Source organism: Schistocerca piceifrons, chromosome 8 (genome assembly GCF_021461385.2).
Source record: "Schistocerca piceifrons isolate TAMUIC-IGC-003096 chromosome 8, iqSchPice1.1, whole genome shotgun sequence".
Classification (NCBI taxonomy): Eukaryota; Metazoa; Arthropoda; class Insecta; order Orthoptera; family Acrididae; genus Schistocerca; species Schistocerca piceifrons.
The window spans coordinates 408980473-409006016 of NC_060145.1; the positions used below are offsets into that span (position 1 = coordinate 408980473).

General features: G+C 42.3%; 1 protein-coding gene across 2 annotated transcripts in view; it reads right to left on the reverse strand.

Moving 5' to 3' along the window:
• LOC124711701 (leucine-rich repeat-containing protein 47-like) overlaps positions 1-25544 on the reverse strand; it is a 103094-nt gene that overhangs the window by 4616 nt on the left and 72934 nt on the right. Inside the window, exon 7 of one of the 2 annotated variants that reach the window (XR_007005500.1) lies at positions 5289-5481. Coding sequence is in view for 1 of the 2 variants with exons in the window: in XM_047241902.1 (XP_047097858.1) it covers positions 5380-5481 (102 nt within the window). In the remaining variant the exon portion in view is untranslated. Of the gene's footprint in view, positions 1-4329; positions 5482-25544 lie in introns of those variants that run through there. The other variant, XM_047241902.1, reaches the window with a different exon arrangement.

Sequence of the window (25544 nt, forward strand, 5' to 3'; positions counted from 1 at the left end):
ATTTAATTTCAACTCATTTAGATTAAAACAGTTATCTAATTATTGTAATGTCTTGAATTGTCTGTCAGAAAATTAACACTTTGCAATAGAGATTTGTGAAAGCATGTACAGTATTTATGGCAACAACCACAAAGTTGAACCTGAACATGAACATGAATCAATGAAAGATAAATTCACGGTAGTTGTGTTACAGTGCAGGAGTGGGCAAAATAAGAACACAATATTATAGACTGCTATTTTTGGACTTACATGCAGTACACTGGTATTTCACTCTTCATACAGGCTTCCAAATGAGGACAGATAGATTGGCACATTTAGAATTAGCATTTGTGGTGGTATGTAGAGTTAAAGAGAAAGAAGTGTTTGATAAACACAATAGTGGAAGAAAAAGTCCTGACAGGAACAACAAGGCATGAAGAAAGGGGACCGTTATCTTCAATGAAACCACTATTGAGAAAGTGCCTGCCAAGTTTGAAAGAAGACATAATGTTAACACTGATCCATATAATGAGATGGTGTAACATGGGAGTCCTAAGAATTACATGCACCACTCTTCTTCTCTCAGGCTGACTTACATTGTTCATGAGAGCTGAAAATATAGATTAGGTAGTTAAGTGGAAAATATACTAATGTGCGCCCTATTGTTTCATGACTTTGCAGCTGCAGTGCACGTCATGTCAGCTCAAAATATCTGCAAGGTGCAAACCTGCCATGACAAAGCCTTGTCCTTTGGACGTCCCAGCTTGGTGGTGCCTTGGAGGTCAAGGAGCTTAAAGGCACATGTAAGAATGTAAATGAGCAAACTAGCAGTTAAAAAAAAAAAAATATCATTGTCAGAACTGTCTCTTGTTTGATTTTGAATAAACTCCTGACAGTCAGCATAAAATACAGAAGAGTAGCTTCGACAGCTTAAAGCTCTCTTCCAGTACCGCACATCACAAGGAGAAGTTGACCAGCAGCATGGCACTGCAGTACTGCATAGCAGAACCACCTTAGTAATTAACTTTCAGAATGGTGACCAGAAATTATTTATGGGTTAAAACTGATATACACATATCAGGGCAACAGATCATGCTAGAAGTTCACCACAAACTGAGGTAACATTATGAAACACTTAGATACAGAGAAAACCAGGGAGACAGTTACAACGCAGACTTTTCCCCTATTGCAAAGCATGGGAAAGTTCCTGTAATGGTTTGATGGGTTCTGAGATTGCAATGAAAGGTAAATAGAAGTACACAGAAACCTTATTCAATGGTACAGGCAGGGTTTCTGCAAAATAATTACATTTTTCCCAGGTAATTCCACATTGATAGTAGTGCGATTTTTGGGGAAAATTTAAATGCAAATAAGGACAGGTAAATGGGAAATGAAGGTGGTGTATTTGCCACAGTAGACAAGAAACTCAAATCCACTAAGATAAAAAGTAAAACTCCATATAAGACTGTTTGGGCAAAAACTAAGTTTTAGAGGTGGGCATAAAATGATAATTGGACACTTATATCGCCCACCAGACTCATCTCCCGATGTAACAAAAAACTTTACAGAAATCTCCAGTTCATTTGTAAGTAAGTTCCCCAATCATACTGTAATCATCAGTAGAGACTTTAATCATCTCACAATTAATGAGGAAAAATTACAGTTTTGTCAGTAGTGGGCCTGATACAACATCCAGTGAAACTTTGCTATATGTATTCTCTGGAAACTACCTAGAACACACAGTTTGAAAATCCTCTCATGAGGAAATATATTGCATCTAGTGACAACAAAAAGACCCTACCCCTTTGAGGATGACCACATCGAAACTGGTATCGGTGACCATAATGCAGTTGTGTGCAACAATGATTACTAAAGCACAAAGGATAACTAAAACAAGCAGAAAGATATAAATGTCCAGTACACTAGACAAAAAAGTCAATAGCGTCATATCTCACTGAGGACAGCACCGGGCAGAAAAATTTAGTGGAACATGGCTCAAGTTTAGAAGATTGGTAGACCATGCACTAAACAGACATTATATGGGAGTGACCCTCTACAGTATACAGAAACAGACAACAACATAACTGGTGTAACACAACGTATAGGACTACAGATAGAGATGCTGAATGAAATTTGCTTGGCTGTTGACAGAGCAATGAGTGATGCCTTCAAAGACTGCAGTAGCAGAATATTATCAAATTTGCTATCACAAAACCCAAAGACATTCTGGTCATATATGATGGCTGTTGGTGGCACCAAAGTGTCCAGTCACTGATGAATGCAACAGGAACTGAAATTGAAGGTAGCACAGCAAAAGCTGAAATGTTTAACTCCATTTTCAAATATTTCTTTACAAAGGAAAACCCAGGAGAATTGCCCTGATTTGATCCTTGTACCAAACAAAAGAAATAAGTAACTGGGTCAGTGGTGTTAAGAAACAACTAAAAATCCTTAAAATTGAACAAAGATCCAGGACTTTATGGGATCCCTGTCAGATTCTATACTGAATTTGCAGCTGAGTTGGACCCTCTTCTAACTATAATCTATCATAGATCTCCTGAACAAAAAAATGTGTCCACTTCTTGGAAAAAGGCACAGGTCACATCCATCTACCACAAGGTAGCAGAAATGATCCACAGCATTACCATCCATTATTACCAACTTTGATTTGTTGTACAATCTTAGAACATATTCTGAGCACAAACGTAATGAGCTATCTTCTCAATGTCAACCAGCATGAATTCCGAAAACATCAATCACATGAAACCCAACTTGCACCTTTCTTACAGGACATACTGGAAGCTTTGCATCGAGGTAGTCCAGTAGTTGCAGTATTTCTTGTTTTCTGAAAAGAATTGGATGCAGTACCACTCTTACACTTATTGTCGAAAGTACAATCATATGATGTATCAAGTGCAATTTGTGATTGGATTGAGGACTTTTTGGTAGGGAGGACACAGCATGCTATCTTGGATGGAGAGGCATCATCATATGTGGAAGTAACTTAAGGTGTGCTCCAGGCAAGTGTGTTGGGACCCTTGCTATTCATGTTGTATAGTCATGATCTTCCAGACAATATTAATAGTAATATCAGGCTTTTTGCAAATGATGCAGTTATCTATAATGAAGTACTATCCAAAAAAGCTGCATAAATATTCAGTCAGATCTTGATAAGATTTCAAAGAGGTGCAAAGATTATTGCCAACTTCTTTAAAAGTTCAGAAATGTAAAATTGTGCACTTCACAAAATGAGGAAACATAGTATTCTATGACTACAATATCAATGAGTCACTGTTGGAATCAGCCAACTCGTACAAATATACGAGTGTGACACACTGTAGGGATATGAAGTGGAATGATCACATAGGCTCAGTTCTGGGTGAAGCAGGTGGTAGGCTTCGATTAATTGGTAGAATTTTTGGGAAGTGCAAAGGAGATTGCTTACAAATATCTTGTGCAACCCATTCTAGAATATTGTTCAAGTGTGTGGGAGCTGTACCAAATAGGACTAACTGAATGTATACACAGAAGGGCAGCATAAATGGTCACAGGTTTGTGTAATCTGTGTGAGTGTCACAGAGATACTGAAGGAACTGAACCAGAAAACTAAGATAGACAGGTGTAAACTATCCCGAGAAAGTTAACTGATCAAGTTCCAAGAACCGTCTTTAAATGATTACTCTGGAACACACTACAAACCCATACATACTGCTCACATAGGATTTTCGAGGATAAGATTAGAATAATTAACGCACACACAGAGGTTTTCAAACAATCGTTATTCCCACAATCCATAGGTGAATGTAACGGGAAGAAACCCTAATAACTGGTACAATGGTATGTACCCTCTGCCAAACTCTTCACAGTAATTTACAGAGTATAAATGTAGATGTACATATACCGTAACTTCTTTTTCACTGCTATCAAAGCAAGAGAGATGATAATACTTCATGTTCCATCTTGTTCTGGGTAAAGGTCTAGGATAAGTTGGGAACTACTGGTCTATCCTCAGAAGAAATTCAGATCTTTTGGATGCTGAAGACATAGTTGCACCATTTCCGTTGGGTATCATGAAGATAAATTTTAATACAGGACACATTTGTTATGCTGCATATCATTTTTGTAACCCCATTACAGTGCACTTAACCTGCTGTAATCTCTTCCTAGAACATTTATTTATTCCCCAGCCCTCTCTAATGAGTGGTTGGGGATACAGCAGTTTCTGATCTACATAAAGAATCTTGCCTTTCTTTGATATCACAGTTTATGATTTTTTTTTACCAATTTAAGTGTGAATGTAAAATCTGTTCTGGGAGTGAAAAGGTAACAATTATAAATGAAACACACACATTTGAAATATAATTTACTTTAAAAAACAAATCAGTCTGAAATGTGGAACCAATGTCATTACATGAATTAATGAGCAAATGGCTACACTTTTAACACACAATTCATAATAAAAATACACAGTATACAACACTAGTACTTTGTATTTACAGTGTTCCTGCACACATTGTATTTTATTTGTGCTGTGCTCCAAATGAATACTTAAAATCCACATTGATTCTGCCTCTTCTTTCAAGAAAAACAACTTCCAGGTTTTTGGCAATTTTCAATACCATTTGTTGTACGTCACAGCCACATAATACTTATTACAACCATGGAAGCAAATCGTGGGAAACCTCTGTCGTGAAACTGATTCACCCGTGTCTCATAAAATTTTTTTTAAAAAATAGTTTACTCCCAATACAGCAAATCACAATCACTTCGATGTCAAGTATTCATAGCAAATGAGGAACAAAAAGCAACAGGTTACAGCCCCATATTAATTCCTGTGGTTGAAACATCAGAAAAGTTTTACAATCTTGCCGACAATTATTAGGCATCACACATCCAGTAGACGTGCAAGTGGTGCGAAAGAATACAATATCGTGTAGGTTAATTTTTTTAGAATACAAACATGGAGAAATTACTTTACATTCTTTGTTCAACATATAGTAGTATGTCTTTAAGGACTCAGTAACTATGGTAAGTATGGAGCTGTCCCATAGAACAAATGCAATTTATGCATTTTCTGGAAAAACTTGTTTAACAGAACAAATTTTTACAGTTCTGCTGTCCTACTGGCTGCAGGTACCTGATAGTACATCGGTAAATTGCCAGTAAATTATGCACTGATGTGGGATAATTCTTTTAGTGGACTATATTCTGAAACACCCCTGTGTTACTCAGTCCCTGGAGACATGTCAGTTATTCCTCCTTTCTTCTATCAAATGTATAAGATGATGCAAAGAGCTTACACAAATTACCTGCACAGATGTGTGACATTATTTTAAAGGAGTAATGATGAAATGTTATTGAATTGGTTTGCTTCACATGGCATTCGTAAGACAAAATAAATTACTTCCTCACAACTACAATTTGTTGTGATCCCTCAAACATAAGGTCATTGCGGGCTGGGTAAACGGACTTCAGACTGCCTTCAATATCAACAATCTTCACCTGAGGGAAAGAAAGAAATATTAGTCAGCATTCAAGAAACAAACAGTTTACATTTTAATAAATTTCAGATATCAATTGATTCACAATGTTACAAAGATGATACCACCACCTCTTACTGTTCCTACTGTTCACACATCTTACATTGATTTCGCCATTTGATGTGCAACCTGGCAAATTACAGCTGACTATTATCTCAACAAACACAAAGTTCTTACCTAATCACAGTTCTGTCTACTCTTCTTCTACCATCTCTCCCAAATAACATTCTCCAATTAATACTATTCATCCAGTTGTCAACTTACAAAGATTCTTTCTGCATATTTTTAGACATATGAAATTCCTGGGTTGGTTGGCTGGATGATTAAAGGGAGCAAACTACTAGTTCATGTCCCTTTTTCCCAAAACACACAGGTCCACTTGACTGTACATGAGACGGCCTACTGCACGAAACCCAGGGGAAGAAAATCCAATGTCTACCAAAGGTCAACAAAGGCTAGGTAAGGGACAAAAAATAAGAATGGGGGTATAGGAAGAAAGGCAGGCATGATGCCCTATCTAGGGAGCAGCTGGAAGCACCCAAAAGCAGAATGCAATGAAGGGACATACATCCCCCATCCCTTACCAGAAGTACCCCACTCAGAAACTGCCTAGGAAAGATTACAACATGTACAGGGCAAGAGAAGCACAGATGGACATAAGATGAACTAGTCAAACAGACCATGCGAGAGACTGGGAGGAAGAGAAAGAGCAGGTGGGGTGAGACCCACGCTGGACAACCAAGCCCAGACAACCACAGCCTGGTCTGGGCAGAGGAGGCAACAGTGTTCTGCCAACCCCTCAATGGGCCAATAAGGTTAAATGGCTCCCCTTGACAGAGACTGGTAAAAGCCCCCTTCACAAATGAAACTAAAACCAAGTTAGCCACCAAGCATCTAATCCCAGCGGTAGTGAGTCAGGGAGATTAAGAGTCTGCTGCAGGGTGGCTAGGTTGGGACAGTCCAGAAAAAATGTGGACCACCATCAAATGGGAACCATAACAACAATGGGGTGGGTCCTTGTGATGAAGGAAATGACCGTGAGTCAGCCAAGTATGGCCAATGCGGAGTCAGCAAAGGACTTAAGTCCTTGTGACTGATTGATTGAGAGGGGTTTACGGGACCAAATGGCAATGTCATCAGTCCTGTGATTCCAAAGTGAGTTACAGAAGAAAGCGGGTCTGCTAAAAGTGGACGGATCCAGTCAGGGGAGTCAAATTATAAAATAATGAACATTAAACACACACTAAAGGCATAAAAGATGAGACCAAATCTAAAAACTGGAAAAAGGGGGGGGCAGACCGATAAGACTGTAAAAGAAGTCCCAACCACAATCAACCCACCCCTGCTCCGACACTAAAGGAGAACCTTATATCTGGAAATAAAAACCACTTTCACAGAGGAAACCTGAGAACCAATTCAACCATCTGTGGATCGTCTGCTAATATTAAATTTAAGGAATTGGGAAGACTATATTTAACAAGAAGAGCCGAAAGAAGAGGACATTCCACCAATATGTGAGATATGATCAGTCTGGCTCCACAACTACATTGTGGGGGTGGGTCGTTACGCAGGAGGAAAGAATGGGTGAGCCAGATATGACCAATGCGTAAACGGGCATAAAACTGTGGATTCCTCCCGAGAGGAGTGGAAAGAAGAGTGCCAAACTGCTGTAGCCTCCTTGATTATGTGGAGTATGTTACAATGAGCAGTAGCACTCTAGATGGCATTCCAGTGTTGGGCAAAGAGAGATTTGACGTAGATTCGCATACCCGCAGCTGGAATCATGAAAGGAAATGGGGGCTAAGTATCTGCTTCTCAAGCCAGACAGTCAGCCAATTCATTCCCTAGGATGCCGACACATGACTTGGGACCCAGAGAAAGATTACGGAACAGGCGGCACGCTCAAGGTCAGAGAGAAGGTCATGGATAGCAGAGACCAAAGGGCGACGAGAGTAGCATTGCTCGATAGCCTGCAGGCTGCTCATGAACTCTGAACAAATTAAAACGTTGTGGAGGGAGGCCTGAGAAACAAAAAGGAGGGCCCTGTCAATGGCTACAAGCCCTGCTGTGAACACACTACATGATTCCAGCAATAAATGGTGCTTGAAGCCAGTAGGAGACATGAAAGCGTATCCCACGTTACCAATAGTCTTAGAACCACCAGTGTAAAAGATGGTGGCACCCTGGAACTGTGCAAGGATGGCACAAACAAGACGCCGGAAAACCATAGGAGCGACAGAGACCTCAGGACCCTGGAATAGATCAGTCCTAATCTGTGGTCTAGGCACCATCCAAGGGGGTGTATGAGAGGACAGACACAGGGTGCAGTCCAGTGAGTGGAGATGGAGATCCTGACAGAGGGAAGTGAGACGCATGCCAACCGGGAATCCCAACTGTGGGCGGGTGTTACAAGGGAGACATCCCTCATTGGCAAAGAGTACAGGATGTACAGGATGATCAAGGAATTGGCAAATGGCGATTGCGTAAGAAATAAAGAGTTGGCTCCGTCGGATGTGTAGAGGGGGAATCCTCGCTTCTGTGAGGAGACTCAACAGGACTAGTGCGAAAGCCACACGTAGCCGGACGCACCCTACAATGATGGCCAGGATCAAGAAGTTTCAAAGTGGAAGGAGCTGCTGAGTCATAAACCTGACTACCATAATCTAGTCTGGACAAGACCAGAGCATGGTAAAGATGGAGAAAAGTGGAACGGTCTGCACCCCCAAAATGTGTGGGCCAGGAGCCAGAGAGCATTAAGCTTCCACATACATGTAGTCTTTAGGTGGCAAATGTGGGGCTGTCGCGTTAGCTTGTAATCAAAAATAGGGCCCAAGAAACAGGACTGTGCTACAACACCAAGCAGCTGGTTGCCTAAATAAAGTTCTGGGTCATGGTGTACTGTGAGTCAACGACAAAAACTCAAAACCTGCATTCTGAAGTGAGAAAACTAAGCCATGGGTGGTGGCCCATGCAGAGGCCCGTAGGATGGTGCCTTGGAGCTGGCGCTCAGCAGATGCTACAGGGTGGGAGTTGCATCACACGCAAAAATCATTGATGTACAACACCGGGATAACCAGAGGCTCAACAGAGGTTGCAAGCCCATTGATAGCAATGAGGGAAAGTGTGACACTTAGAACAGAACCCTGTGGGATACCATTCTCCTGAATCTGAGGGCTGCTGAGAAGTGCCAACTCGAACCCAGAAGAGCCAGTAAGATAAAAACTCATGGATAAAAATCTGAAGGGGACTACGGTAGCCCCAGTCATTTAGGGTAACTAAAATGTGATGGTATCAAGCCATGTCATACGCCTTATGTACGTCAAAGAAGACTGCGACAAGGTGCCGGTGGTGAGTAAAAGTCTTTTGGATGGCTGAGTCCAATCAGATCGCCCAGTCTCCAGTTGGAGAGCGTCCTGCCCAGAACCCACACTGATACGGGACCAAAAGGCTCCGAGATTCGAGTACCCAACATAATCTGAAATTGACCATCCTTTCAAGCATTTTACAAAGTACATTCATAAGACTAATTGGGCATTAGCTGTCAAGAGACATTGGGTTTTTCCCAGGCTTAAGAACAGGGATAACTATGCTGTCTCACCACTGTGACAGAAAAGCACCCGTGAGCCAAATGTAGTTGAAGACCTTAAGGAGCAGTTGCCTCTGGGGAACGTCCAAGTGTTGGATCATCCGGTTATGGACAGAATCTGACCCTGGGGCTCTCTCTCATGAAGAGCTAAGAGCCTGTACCAATTCCCATCCAGCGAAGGGTGCATTACAGGGCTCATCGTGTTGCGGGATGAAACAGAGGGGGTCTGTTCAACACTGTGATTCTCCTGGAGAAAGGTAGTAAGGTAACAAAAGGACGACGATCGCCATCTCAAAGTGTGTCACGAGGTGTTCCGCGAGGACCAACAGATCAGTGCACAGAGCACCTTGGAGGTTCAGACCCTGGACACTCGACTGTCGCTGGCAGCCCAGTAGGCTACGAAGCTTTGACAAAATCTGCGATGGAAAGGGATACGTCTCCAGGGAAGAAACATAGTGCTCTCAGCGGGGGAAGAGTCCTAGAGTCCTTGTGAGGGGCTTGCATGGAGAACCTCACAGATAGGAGGTGTCTCCACAATACCTATCTCAAGTGTCTGCTTACTGGTAGCCAGTTTGGCTTATCTATCACCGTGTTCATTCCCCATGGTCGCAACATGGCCCGGGGACCAGATGAAGGTCACTGAGCATCTACATTGTTCAAGGGCATACAGGGAATCTTGGGTAGCCATGACAAACGGATAGCGAGGGTAACATTGGTTGAGATCTTGCAAACTGCTCAAGGAGTCACTGCAGATTAGAAAGGACTCATTAGTTCAGGACATATATAGTCAAAAGCACGAGAGATGGCTACCAACTCCGCAATGAAAACACTACAGCAATCTGGCAATGAGTACAATTCAGTATACCTCACATGAGTACAAGCAAAGCCTACGTAACCAGCAACCATCAAACCATCAGTATAGACCATTGCCGAAACCCAGGATGTGCCAAGGATGGAGAAAAATTATTGACAGAGGGTCTCAAAATGAACTGAGTCTTTTGGATCTTGTGATAGGTCAAGACAAAGGTGTGGCCAAGGGATGTACCATAGAGGTTTACGTCAGGCGGGTCTGGAGGAGCGGCAGTGGAGAAAACAGCTGGAGTTCAGAGAGGTGGGATTGGATGCAGATTATGGTCACAATCCCTGACCTGGGCCGTTGTTGTGGGAGATTAATTTCCTTGCTTGGGAAGAGGAGATGGTAGTCTGGATGCTAAAAGGAGCTGTGAACGTGTGATGCTTAATTAAAAACCTGTTTTTGGTATCTGATCCGCAATAGGAGGGCCCCAGCCTCCACAAGTATGCTGTTCACAGGGCTAGTTCAAAAGACTCCTACGGCAAGTCTAACCCCGCCGTGATGCATCGGATCCAGTATCCAGAATGCTGACAGTGATGCTGAATCATATGCCAGACTCGCATAATCAAAACACAACTGTATCAGGGCTTTGTAAAGTTGCTGAACAGTAATGCAATCTGCACTGCAGCTAGTGTTACCCAAGAAGTGAAGTGCTTTAAGGTGCATCCAGCACTTTCACTTAAGCTGGTGAAGATGTGGAATCTACATCAAACGTGAAGATGTGGAATCTACATCAAACAAGCATCAAAGAGCAACCCTAAAAAGCAATAAGTCTCCACCCCACTGAGCAGCTGTCTTCGAGGTAAAGTTCTGGTTGTGAGTGAACAGACAGAAATGCACACTGCGTGTGCTGGCAGCTGAAAGCCATGGTCGAGGGCCCGTGTCTGTACCTTTTGTATGGCACCTTGCAGTCAACATTCGGCAATATCCACAATATAAGAGAAGGAATAGTACAACCAAAAGTTGTCAGCATACAAAGAGGGTGATACTGAGGACCCTACAGCTGATGCTAGACCATCAATGGCTCCTAGAAAGACAGGGACACTCACTCAGTACAGAGCCCTGTGGGACCCCTTTTCTTGGATATGGGGTTGCTGTGGGAAGCACCAAACTGAACCTGGAAAATATGGTGAGACAAGAAGTTGTTCTTACAAACTGGGAGCAGGCCCGGGAGACCCCACTCATGTAAAGTAGCAAGGATGTGGTGTCGGCATGGGGTGTCTTAAGCCTTTTGCAGGTTGAAGGCTGTTATGGGGTGTCTTAAGCCTTTTGCAAGTTGCAGGCTGTTATAAGGTCCTGACGTTGGACAGAAGCTCTTTGGATGGAAGACTCCAGGTAAACCGGATTATGAGTAGTGGAAAAGCCTTGGCAAAAAACATCCTGGGCTGGAGCCAGAAGATCCCAAGACTCAAGGAGCCAACACAGCCGGCAGCCCACGATGCCTTCAATCAACTTACAGAGAACATTGGTGAGACTAATTGGACAATAACTGTCCATGTCTAGAGGGTGTATACCCAGTTTCAGTAGTTGGGCAATGATGCTTTCTATTTGCCATACATTGCAATCTCTTCCTTGCTCCATATGGGGTTAAAGACGGCAAGGGTATGAGGCTGACAGTCCACCAGTAGGTGCTTGATTATCTGGTTATGGATGCGGTCTGGCACTGGGGATGTATATGGGCATTGGGCTAGGTCATTGACAAATTCCCACTCGCTGAGTGGCGCACTGTACGGCTGCAGGTGGGTTGTAGTAAAACATGATTGCTTTTTTTCTACCCACTGTGTCAGAACACGAAAAGCTAGTTGATAGTTCTCAAATGCGGAGACTTGAGCATAACACAGAGCAAAATCTTTAGTGATGGCATCTGGGTCAGTGCAGACAGTGCCATTCAACGTAATACCAGGTACAGCTCCAAGTGTTTTATCTGTAGAGACGTCTGATCTTTGCTCAGACCTGCAAAGGAGAGGTATGTTGTCCGATAGCTGAAACCTATCGTTCTCAGCATTCTCTCTTCTGTTATTTTATTAGGTGGTGGACCCACACATAGAACTGCTTAAAAACAATGAGATGCTCCATCAATGCGTGCCACTTATGGCATTAGCAAAACCTCCTACGATCTCTACTAGCCTTTACAATTTCTGAAACCACCAAGGTACTGTCTTCTGTCAGGGCCAGAATTAGGAATACAGGAGCACTAAATCAACTGCCAAAATAATGGCTGTAGTTGTACTCTGGACTGCCTCATCAATATCTCCGTGCAGCGGAGAGCCATGGGCGACTGAGATGAAAGCACTCCAGTCAACACTGTTGAGAGCCCCATTTGGACACGTGCCCAGCACAGGGACACTGAGGGAGACAGAGGAAGATAGGGAAATGGTCAATACCACACAGGTCATCGAGGACCCTACAGTAGATGGATGGGGGAAGACAAGGACTGCAGATGGAAAGATCATCAATGGCCAAGAAAGTACTGTGGATTATAATGACATGTGTGGGGACACCAGCAAAGGTCAAGTTGTGCCAGTAAGTTTGAGGTATCAACTGATCTGTAATCGTGGTTACGGGCATTGAAATCAACTAAGATTAGGAAAAGTGGAGAGAGCCGAGGAACTGACAAACAAAATGTTCTCTCACTTCACCATCGGGAGGTAAGTAAACATTACAGAAGATAATTTCTTGCAATGATCTTACCTAAACAGCCAAAGCCTCCGAAAGCGTATCAAGAAGCACAAGTTCACTATATGTGTGTCCAGAACACATGTGCAAACTCCACCTGACACCCTGTCATTGGTAGCACGATTCTTAAATACTCCAGTATCCACAAAAGGCCGGCATCCGCATTGCTGAAAACTGTGTTCTGAAAGGCAATACAGAAGACAGGCAAAGTGCTTAAAAGCTGTTGTAGCTCAGCCAGGTGGTCAAAAACGCTACAATTCCATTGGAAAACAAAGGTGTCCATGTACTGTGAGGCCACCGGCTGACTGGTTAAGGCAGTTAAGGCGTCTACCGATATAGTTGGCAGAGGAGTGGAACAGACGGGACCTGGCGGTATGGGAATCTCCTCCTTGGAGGACCTTATCTTTCCCCTCCTTAGAGAGAATTTAGATGATTGCGAGGGCTTCTCTGAATAAGTTTCAGGTAATGACGATTGTGAAATCCTGCAACCAGCAGCCTATGGATCCTTCAGCTACTGGCTGGTATCTGGTTGCAGACTGTCAGAAGCCTTGAGAGAATGTGTCCTGAGAAACCCCGTCCTTGCGAGAGAAGCTGGAGGAAGGCGATTTCTCTCCGGCTGGGAGGTGGGAAGCCAATGATCCAAAAATAGGTGAGGAGTAAGCAGCATGAGGAGAGCCCTCAAACGTCAGGAGGAGGGGGAGGGGGGGTTGGTGAGACTTGGTCAAGCAGCTCTGAGGGCCCACTATAGGAGGTGTAATGGGCGGGAGTACAGTTTTCAAAGGGTCAAGGGGGACAATGTTGTCTTAGCTGCAGCACAGGACACAATTACACATGTTGGGTGCAACCGCCTGTAATAAACTTCTTGGCCTCTTGATAGACTTATTTATTCAGGGTTACACTCAATCTCTACAGATTGGGCTAACATTGCAATGCAAAAACATGCCAGAATTACACTGCATGGAGTAGGAGGAGATACACATATATGGTTTCACATTGCATAGGTATACCATCACCTTGATCTTTTCAGGCAATGAGTCACCCTCAGACGAGAAGATTAAGGCACCGGTAGCAACCCTCTGTCCTTTGGCTTCCTACATACAAGATGAACAAAGTGTATATCTCGTCGCTCCAAGTTGGCACATAGTTCGTCATCCGATTGCAAGAACAAGTCTCGGTGAAAAATTATGGCCTGAACCATATTTAGACTATTAGAGGAAGTGACAGTCACCAGCATGTCAATTTGTTACAAGGGCCCAGTGCCCGTGACTGGGCAGGCGATTTTGTTTTGATCAAAAGTGATCCACTTTTCATTTCAGAGATGGCTGCCACTTCCCCAAACTTGGCTTCTAAGTTCTATACAAGGAAAAAGGGCTTTGTTGCCCAGATGGAATCACCATCAGTCCGAGTTGTGCAAACCAAGTATTGTGGGGAGTATTTCTCCACCTGCCACTTAGCTCTACATTCCTCCCACAGCATAGCCTAGGAAGGAAACATTTTAGTGTCATATCTCTGCATTAAAAAAAAGGATTTTCTTTCCACAGAGTGTACTCAGGTCGTATGGCCACCGGCGGTAGATAACTTCACCCACTTCATTTGCAGCTCATCTGCCATCACCCACTCCGAATGGGGGCTCTCCTCATTGGCACCACTCAGCCTCAGCAATGGCTACCTGGTCAGTAATTCATTGCTCTGAGTCCCCCAGGCCATAGTCACAACAGGCATGTACTCCTTGGCATACATGACAAGTTTTTAGCTCGGGCACCAACAGTACAATCCCTGCGTGGTCAAGAAGCTACCACCGTGCAGATAATTGACGACTCCCATGATACAAATCATTGACCAGCAACACTGTCCTTGAGAATTTTTTAACAGGAACTTAAAAATGGAGATCTGTGCACGACTATGAGTTATACAATGTCTACTTCTTCATAAACAAAAGTTTCAGCATGGACTCTAAAATTCACGTTCTGCCAAAGGTAGGAAGACCATCACCACAACAATTTTAACATTTAGTCAATAAGCATAGCTCGTGATGGACACCCATGCACACTACTGCAAGCAAAATACATTTGTGGATATAACAATGGACTAAAACCTTAACTTACTGACTGATAAGGCTTACTGTCTCCATGCATCACATTCACACGCAGATAGTCTCCGCACCCCAAAGTGTCAAGCAAACCTGTTCATAAGGGTGCTATCATCGCTTTACTATGTGTCACATTTGGCATCAAGAACCACTGTGTGGGCAATACAAAAGGCATTTGTCTGATCAAATAAATGGAAACAACAATATTAAGAGAAGGATACATTGCTACTTACTGTAAAGATGACAATGTTAAGTTGCAGACAGGCACAACAGACTGTTATACATTGAGCTTTTTGCCAAAGCCTTCTTCAGCATGTGCGTACACACACACACACACACACACACACACACACACACACACACACACACACACACACACACACACAGGCCAAAATGCACAATAAGCATAAAGAATGGGACAACGTCCGTGTAGTGCTTCCTGATTCCACAAGGTAATCCATTATGTTGCAGCCACATTTGGTACTTTTGTTCCACTGACCAATGATTTGAAAATGTTAATTCTAATGTAGTAGATCATTACCATTATATTAAGATCACACATATTGCTTGACAGCAATATTGTTTCTCATAGTGGTGCTACTTATTACTCAAAGACAACACAACAGTTTTCACAATGTCACTAACACCCTCTTGTGGATTGTGAATGTTTAAGTTTTGCAATGTAGTGAATAATCTATATGATGTTTTCAGAGTGCAGCTGATCATCATCTCCTGCTATACACAATATTTCATCTAGACACGAACATCTTCATGCGAACTGCCAGACTGATAAACTACCCTCGTCTTTAGCAATTTTTCTCCAAGTATCTTGCTGAATTGACACTGAAACCATCTCCTCCCCACAGAGAGCCTTGCAGGTTTAAGGTCCATTTCTACATATACACCCTGCAAGCCACCATATGGTATTTAGCAGAGAACACTTTTAGTATCAATATCACTCTCTTTTTCTGTTCTGTTCGTGAATGGTGTGTGGGAAAAATAACTATTGGGCTTCATATGAGCAAAAAACACTCTCAGAATAGATTAACAAAATCACATCTGAGAGGCTCAGAGAATCTTCTGGTTGAGGCCTTCCAGCCAGCTCCAATGCAGATAACTACAACAGACTACTGGTACAATGCTGCAAATAGTGAGCAGAGTTTCCACCTTGCACATAAGGCTATCTCCACAAGTTCAGCCAGCCATCTAAAGGAAACGAGGATGCCCTCAGAACATATGTGATAGGAGTCATTTGTTACTACATGAGCTATTATCTGCTCCCAGAGCATTCAACTGCTACCAGAAGAGTGTTTTCCAAATCTAGTTAGACTTACAGGCACAAATACCAAGTGCACTCTGGCCTCATTTCACAACCTGCCTGCCTTTTGCTTGAGGGGTTCCATCACATGTCTAATGCTGGAACTAACAATAAACAACATATTCAACCTCTAAGCTTGTCTGATCTTGATAGGAAAATCAGCCACAGGCCAAAGACACAGTTAACTCAGATGTGATCTCCATGCTGCACAGGAACTCTTAGATATTGCTAAGCATAAGCGGAGATTCAGTACCCAAATTAGCCTTCTGCCCATCACTGGGTGGTATTGTTCATAGCTATTATTAGATGAAAAAGAATGTTGAAGCATAGGTGCAACATATCGTGTTAACAACTATACTATATATTAAGATCTGGCACTTTTGACTAATGCATAATATGGCTATTGATATGAAAAAACACTATTATCAAAATTTTTATGCATGATCTAGAGAATAAGATCCATTAAGCAAATAAGGATACAGGAGAGAAACTATTCTATTATGGAAGATATGTGGAGAACATTGTATTTTACAAAGAATGCCAATAAAATACAGGAAGTGCTTAGGAAGATAAGTGCCATGCACCCTTGAATAATTAACTTCACAGTGGAGCTCACGAGACAGTAAAGCGTAAACTTTTTGGGCCCCATAATTACTAAAAATGAAACCAGGCATAAAAATTGGCATGTACTAGAAGCCAACAAACACCACTGTTATCACATATATTAATACAGACAGAATCTTCAAGACATTATTGGATGAGCATGAGATTATGAAAGAACTTCAGGCAGTTACATAAATTAGTGACAAACAGATACAGAAGTACTGTGATAATGGAGATGTACAAGACAATTCAGCACAGAGAAAGTACTTGAGCGGATACGTGTAAGACAATATGAGAGTAGGGCATTAACATTTAATGATGTGCACTCTAAAAACTTTATCACAGCTTCAAGAAAGTTAGTACCAGCATAAGCTTTCAAACTAGACAAAACTTGAAAAATTGGTTATGCCAGAAAATTCTGAAAAAATTGAATAAATAAATTGAATCACAAGCATACAAGACAAACTGTAGTAATTTTAATAAATTTTGTACGGGACAAACTACAAGGAAGTACTGAGACAGTATTCCTTTAACTGGTGTTTCAGCTGTAAAAACAAAGATCCTCAAACAATATTAAACTAATAAAACAGATTTAGTTCCTCGCCCTTTTCTTTTTGGGAATAGGTGTGATGTATGCTGGTTGTAGCAGTTTCTCCTATTGCTCACTGGGCCACAGCACTTGGGTGTTGGGTTGGCTGCATGATAATCAACCATTCCCCCACTAGCAAGTTATTGGTCCTACTACAAGATGGAACTGCCTTTCCAAAATGTGTTACCGTATTTACTCGAATCTAAGCCGCACCTGAAAAATGAGACACTAAATTCAAGGGGAGAGAAAAGATTTAGGCCGCACCTCCAAATTGAAACAAAGTTGGTCCATTGTAATATTATGAGACACAATTTAGGTCGAATGAATGACGATACAGCTACAGTAGTTTGGTTTGAGTCGTAAGCTTAGCAGTTAAGCTTTTTCCAGGTAGCCATTGCTATGCGTCAGGTGCTCCGTCTGTATTTATACGGGTACCCTTCCTTTTTCACATGCTTCGTCTGGTTTGAATCGATTGCTTATTTTGCTTTGATCTGATAAGTGCTGTTTTCTTTGTTATAGGTGTTTACGTCAGTCACTCTAAGCTGAAAATGCATTACTGTACTGCGTTATGCATTGCTTGTCGCATTCTGATAGTGCGTGTTTACGGTCTGTCGCTGCTTACAATTTAAAAAAAAAAAAGACAGAGGAATCATCTCGTTACCGAAACAATGGCAAGAGACTGCTATCTGTTGTTACTTACACTGCTGCTTTCTTTGATAATGATCAAGAAGAACCAAATAATAAACTGCATATGATAGAACATGTTCTGAATGAGAGTTAGGTGAAAATTTTTCTCCGTTTGAAAATCTTTGCGGCCGCTTCTTTAGTTCATCAAATTCTGCACAGAAATTAGAGTCATCTTAGATTTAAAAATCTCGTCAGTTGCTGTGCTTCATTTCTGGCTGTATCACTATTAGGCATAAGGATAATACAAATATAAACATGACACGATACGTATATTCTTCCTCGTTTGCTATTGTCTCACTCTAGTTTCATAGTTTATTAGGCAGACAGGATTTAAATGAGATAGCAGCAAACATGAAAGAATACATGGCAAAATGTTTATATTCGTATTATTCTTATGGTGAAGAGAATACTGCATGTGATTCACATTTGATCAGGTTCCTATTAGCAACCATCTCTTCTCACAGGTAGGAAAAAATTCAGAATGTACAGTTGGCCATATTGACAAACATCCCAAACAATCTTGCCAGTCGGATTTTCATAGTACATTGAAATTCTGCTACATTCGAAGGTGAACAATACGGAATTTGTATTTACTTTGTTGGATAATGTGTTAAAATGCAGTGGTTATGAAAATGCAGTGGTCGAAACTCGGGGCGGAGAAAAAAAAGCTCGTCTTCCACCTTTTTTTTTAAAATTTATTTACTGACGCAGAGGTTTTGGCGCCAATATATATCTTTGTGCCTACAAAGCATGCCTGTGTAGCGCTACATATATTCGACGGCAGAAGTTAGTTGTGGCGGCACCTACCAACATTTTCCAGAACTTCCGCTTGCTTTGCACTCTATTCTAAGCTGCAGGCGGATTTTTGGATTACAAAAACCGGAAAAAAAGTGCAGCTTAGATTCGAGTAAATACGGTAACTTATTTAATATTTTATCCTTTGCATCCAAAACTAAAGATTTGCAAAGATAATAGATATGATTCTACAATAGATATAAAGAAGTACTACCTGTTTTAGTTAACTCAGATCTACATGTACTTATTGCTGCCATCTGAAATGCTACTTTTGTGATTGGAAATAATACTCATTTAACTCTTGTTTTATAACAATACAGGGTGTCTATAAATCAGTGTTGGGGTTTTAATGCTTTATAATATTTATTACATTGAACTTACAGTTATAAATGATATGTCAAATGAATGAACAACTTAAATGGTTTTGTTTGGCACCAGGGCACATGCACAGCACGTAATGTTTCCGCCGCAATCCGGTAGACAGCGGTAGTAGCAGAGATGGAGACTAGTGAACAGAAAGCGTTGTGTGTTTTGCAATTTGCAAAGACTGAATCTGTAGTTACTGTGCAACGTGCTTTCCAGCTGAAGTTCGGTTGTGATCCTCTAATTGATACCAACATTCGTAGATGGTATTATCAATTTGAAGATACCAGCTGCCTCTGTAGAGGGAAGAGAACAGGACGGCCAAGAGTTAGTGAAGAGACTGTTGAGCGAGAGAGAGAGAGAGAGAGTCGTTCACTCGTAGCCAAAAAATCAGTCTGGAAGGAGTCGTGAATTATAAGTTCCCATGTCGATTGTTTGGAAAGTTTTAAGAAAATGCGTACAACTACATCTTTACCGTTTACAGTTACTACAGGCTCTAAAGCTGGTAGACCATGGATTACTTGCCAAATTCGCAAACGAAATGATGTTTCATGGAGAAGATTTTCTGGATGATTTTGTCTTCAGTGATGAATCGACCTTTCACCTTAGTAGACATGTTAACACACACAATGTTCACATCTGGGACTCAGAAAATCCTCACAGGGTGGTACAAATGCAACGAGATTCCCCTAAAGTGACTTTTTTTTGTGCCGTATCCCGACAGAAAGTTTATGGGTCTTTCTTTTTTGGTGAACCTACTGTACCTGGCACTTCTTACTTTGATACACTAGAGCAATGGCTCTTTCCTCAGTTGGAAGAAGATGAGCCAGAGAACTTTGTTTTCCAGCAAGATGGTGCACCACCTCCCTGGCATAGCGAAGTATGCGACTGGTTGAACTTAAAGCACTGACTAGGCCACAAGGGGCCCAACAACAGGGCTTGCTTTGCATAGCCTCCACATTCATCCGACCTAATGCCACGCGACTTTTTTCCTTTGGGGGCTTCATCAAGGATCGTGTGTATGTGCCAGCGGACCTCCCTGAATTCAGAAACTGGATTGAAGCAGCTGTTGCTACAATCACTGAAAACACACTTATCAACGTTTGGGAACAACTTTGCTATAGACTTGTGTGCTGTGTGACAAATGGTGCTCACATTGAACATTTATATGGTTCTTGGTAAAACTGTGAGTTGCTCTTTCATTTGACATATCATTTAAATCTGTAAGTTTAATATAACAAATATTATAAAGTGTTAAAACCCTGATATTCATTTAAAAACACCCTGTATTATAAAACGGAAAGTTGCTACTCACCATATAGCAGAGATGCTGAGTCACAGATACGCAAAACAAAAATACTGTCACAAATACAGCTTTCGGTCATTGAGGCCTTCGTCAACAACAGATCGCGCGCACGCACACTCTCTCTCTCTCTCTCTCTCTCTCTCTCTCTCTCTCTCTCTCCAGTCTCAGGCAACTGAAACCACACTGCAAGCAGCAGCACCAGTGCATTATGGGAGTGGTGACTTGGTGGGGGTAAGGAGCAGGCTGGGGCAGGGAGGGAGAGGGATAGTATGGTAGATGTGGCAGACAGTGAACTGCTGCAGGTGATATGGAGGGCAGGGGAGGGAGCATCAGCGGAAAAGGAGAGAAGGAAAAAACTGGGTGTGATGATGGAATGACAGCTCTGTAGTGCTGGAGTAGGAACAGGGAAGGGGCTGGATAGGTGAGGACTGTGACTAACGAAGGTTGAGGCCAGGAGGGTTACGGGAACATAGGATGTATTGAAGGGATGTTCCCACCTGTGCGACTCAGAAAAGCTGGTGTTGTTGGGAAGGATCCATATGGCACAGACTGACGCAATCATTGAAATGAAGTTAGTCATGTTTGGCAATGTGTTCAGTAACAGGGTGGTCCACTTGTTTCTTGGCCACAGTTTGTCGGCAGCCATTCATGCAGACAGCTTATTGGTTGTCATGTCCACATAGAATGCAGTGCAGTGCTTGCAGCTCAGCTTGTAGATCACATGACTGGTTTCACATGTAGTCCTGCCTTTGATGGGATAGGTGATGTTAGTGACTAGACTGGAATACGTGGTGGTGGAAGGATGTATGACACAGCTCTCGCATCTAGGTCTATTACAGGGGTATAGGGCCGGGAGCAGGGATTGTGTAAGGATGGACGAGTACATTGTGTAGGTTTGGTGGATGGTGGAATACCACTATGGGTGGGGTGCAAAGGATAGTGGGCAGGACATTTCTCATTTCAGGGCACGATGAGAGGTAGTCAAAATCCTGGCAGAGAATGTAATTCAGTTGCTCCAGTCCTGGGTGGTACTGAGTTACAAGGGGAACGCTCCTCTGTGGCCGGACAGTGGGGCTTTGGGAGGTGGTGGGAGATCGGGAAGATAAGGCATGGGAGACTTGTTTTTGTACAAGGTTGGGAGGATAGTTACAGTTTGTGAAGGCTTTTGTGAGACCCTCAGTATATTTCGAGAGGGACCGCTTATCACTGCCAATGCGAAGACCATGGGTGGCTAGAATATATGGAAGGGACTTCTTGATATGGAATGGGTGACAGCTGTCAAATGGAGGTATTGTTGTTGGTTAGTAGGTTTGATATGGACAGAAGTACTGATGTAGCAATCTTTGATGTGGACATCAACATCTAGGAAGGTGGCTTGTTTAGTTGAGTAGGACCAGGTGAAGCAAATGGAAGAAAAGTAGTTGAGGTTCTGGAGGAATGTGGATAGGGTGTCCTCACCCTCAATCCAGATCACAAAGAGTTATAAATGAACCTGAAGCAGGTGAGGGGTTTAGGATTCTGGCTTATTAAGAAGGATTGCTCTAGATTGCCCATGAATAGGTTGGCATAGGATGGTGCCATGTGGGTGCTCACAGCTGTAACCCGGATTTGTTTGTGGGTAATGCTTTCCAAGGAGAATTAACTGTGGGTGAGGATATAGTTGGTCATGGCAATTAGGACAGAGGTGGTTGGTTTGGAATCTGTCGCATGTTGGGAAAGATTGTGTTCAATAGCTGTAAGGCCATGGGTATTAAGACTAGTGGTGTAAAATGAGGTGGCATCAAAACTGACAAGCAAGGCACCATGTAATAAAGGGACAGGAACTGTGGAGAATCGGTGGTGGAAATGGTTGGTATCTTTTATATAGGAGGGTAAGTTCTGGGTAATAGGTTGATGGTTTTAATTTCACTCATGGTATTTGTATGTTTAGAGGTTTTGTCATTTTATATGTACCATATTTACTTGATAAGACAAGGTTTTTTCCCAAATCAGTCATTCAAAAAATAACGATCATCTTATACTCACAGATTAAACTACTGTTGCTGATATCAACGTTTTTGCACTGTTTAATAGTTCAATATAGGCATCATCATACACTTACAGATGGAGCTTCAGCTATTGACATTTCGTTCAAATTTATGTTGAATTCACAAGGGTAGCCCTAATTAAAAAACGCTATTGTTTTAATAGGCTTGAGATTTACCTGATACACCAAAGCACTCGATACAGTATTAACCTGGCTTGAACAATTATGTGACCTTTGACATGCGGCACTGCTGCACTGTGCGCAGGATACAAAAGAGTATCAACTAGCTACTACAACAGTCTAATGTTTTGCTTAAAAATTGACAATTATGTGAAACAGAGATGGAAATAGCATTAAACTCTAACAACTTACAAACTGTTGTACTTTAACAGGCTTGCAATGCATGGATAGCATACACTACAGCTGCTTTTTAAGTAAATGTAACAATCAAAGGCAAAAATGGTATCCCTAAAAGAAGCCACGTCAATATTCTATTTGGTTTTGAGAAACTAATGATTTACCAAGTGGGTTGAGAAATTAAGTTATTCATATATTAGAATACTGGGAGAAAACAACACCAGCTTTTGATCAGCTTTGGAACAATACTGTTTTGTTTCATATTGTTTTAGGGCACAAAAACAACTAGGTGCCCAAGTCAAGACTGTGAAACACGAAGACGAAGAGAGGAGTTAAAAATAACTACTTGTCACTCCCAATTGACGAAAGAGAAGAAAGCTAAAAACCGGGACACAGAGAGAGGTCTATAAAACACACCATAGAGAAACTGAGATCCGGAACTAAAAATTAAATGGCCTTCATCATATTGCTATGATGGATAAAAAGTAAAATGTGGTCAACAGCCAGCGTGTCGTCACTAAAACAGCTGATAACTCAGATGGAAAACCCAAGCAGGAATGTAAATGGTTAAAAAATGGGCATTCCATCAGGAAATGTACACTTAAAAGTTGGACGCATTGTGCACAACGTAGTGGTGGTGTGTGTGTGTGTGTGTGTGTGTGTGTGTGTGTGTGTGTGTGTGTGTGTGTGTGTGTGTGGGGGGGGGGGGGGGGGCTAGTTTACAAATGGCGATGGCTAAAAAGGCAGTGCCCAATACGCAACCTAATTAAAATGACCTCCTTGCAGCAGGAGGGCCGAGAGGAGGTCGTCCAAGCTGCTGGGAGAGGCTTAATAACCTGGAACTTATTCCCATGAAGGGAGGATCAGTGGCGATGCCAAAGTGACACCACTTCCTGACAGAGCAACACAGAGATCATCGGAGGGAATATAAGAAATAGTGGGCTGTCGTACAAGGACTGCAGCCTTTGCACCAGTTTCAGCAGCCTCATTTCTTGTCAGATTGACATAACCAGGGAGCCACACATAAACAGCACAGTGACCCCATCATGCATGATCAAACGACAGTTTTCCTGGACCTGTTGCACTAAGGTTGGTTGGTTGGATTAAAAGAGGGGGAAAGGGACCAAACTATGAGGTCATCAGCCCCTTGTTCCAAATAAAACAATGCCACAAGTGTGAGAATAAAACAGACGAGACAGACAACTCAAATCGAAATGAAAGGAAAAAAATCACAAGAATGATGAAGGGCAACAAACATGTAAATGGACAAAAAGGGACAAGAAAATCACAGAAACACAAGAAACAGGATGAAGAGATTAAAACAATGAAGCAGATTACCATGGCTGGCTGACCATCAGAGTAAAAAAAAAAAAAAAAAAAAAAAAAAAAAAAAAAAAAAAAAAAAAAAAAAGAGATAAGCCAGCCACTTTGCAACACGTTAAAACCTACATCCTAGAAGCACTAGGGTGGATGACACAGAGGGATGATGGACATGCACTTAAACTTAGATCAAATGATAAAACCTACCCTCATGAATAAAACTTAACACTAAATCAGCTGATGAGGCATTATCAGATAAAATTAGTGGCTAAGAGTCTGGTAACCCAAGATTTCGTCACTGGGTAGTCCAAACGGGACAGTGCACCAGAATATGGGCCACTGTCAACTGGGTACCGCACCAACACTCAGGTAGGTGGAGGTAACCGTGGGTCGCCCAAGCGTGACCGATGCGGAGCTGGCAGAGGACAACTGATTCCCTGCGAGACGTCAGCATGGAAGACCTCCACACATTCGTAGTCTCCTTAATGACATGCAGTTTGTTGTGTGTACTGTTATGCCAATCTATCTCCCAAAGCCGAAAAACCCTATGCCATAAGTCAGCACGCATATCAGGTTCAGAGACGCCCATCTCCAGAATCGGTTTCCGCATAGACTGTTTGGCCAGCCTGTCGGCCAGTTCGTTGCCTGGGATGCCAACGTGGCCTGGGGTCCACACAAACACCACTGAACAACGGGACCAGTCCAGGGCATAGCTGGACTTCTAGATGGATGCTACCAGAGGGTAGCACTGGTCAATAGCTTGTAGGCTGCTCAAGGAGTCAGTATACAGAAGAAACGATTCCCCGGGGCACAAACAGATATATTGAAGTGCATGAGAGATAGCCACCAGCTCTGCAGTGAATACACTGCAGCCATCAGGCAAGGAATGCAGTTCAAAATGGCCTCCGGATGTAGGCGAAGCCAACATGACCGAACCGTTGGTGTAAACCACTTCAAGGTCCCTGAACACATCAAGAATCAAGAGGAAGTGACAGCGGAGAGTGGCAGGAGTAACTGAGTCCTTAGGGTCATGCGAAAGGTCAGATCAGTCTACATCTACATGGTTACTCTGCAATTCACACTTAAGTGCCTGGCATTTTCATACGACTTCTCTACCATTCCACTCTCAAATGACGTGTGGGAAAAAGAAACACCTAAATCTTTTCGTTGGAGATCTGATTTCTCTTATTTTATTATGATGACCATTCCTCCGTACGTAGGTGGATGTCAACAAAAAGTTTTCGCATTCGGAAGAGAAAGACAGAGATTGAAATTTTGTGAATAGATCTCGCCGCAAAGAAAACTGCCTGTGTTTCAGTGACTGCCTCCCAAATTCGTGTATCATATCAGTGACACTCTCACCCCTATTGTGCGATAACACTAAACAAGTTGTGGCCTAGGTGTACACAATGGAAGTGTATGTGGACAGACCTGGATGGGAGATGGTAAAGGGAAGG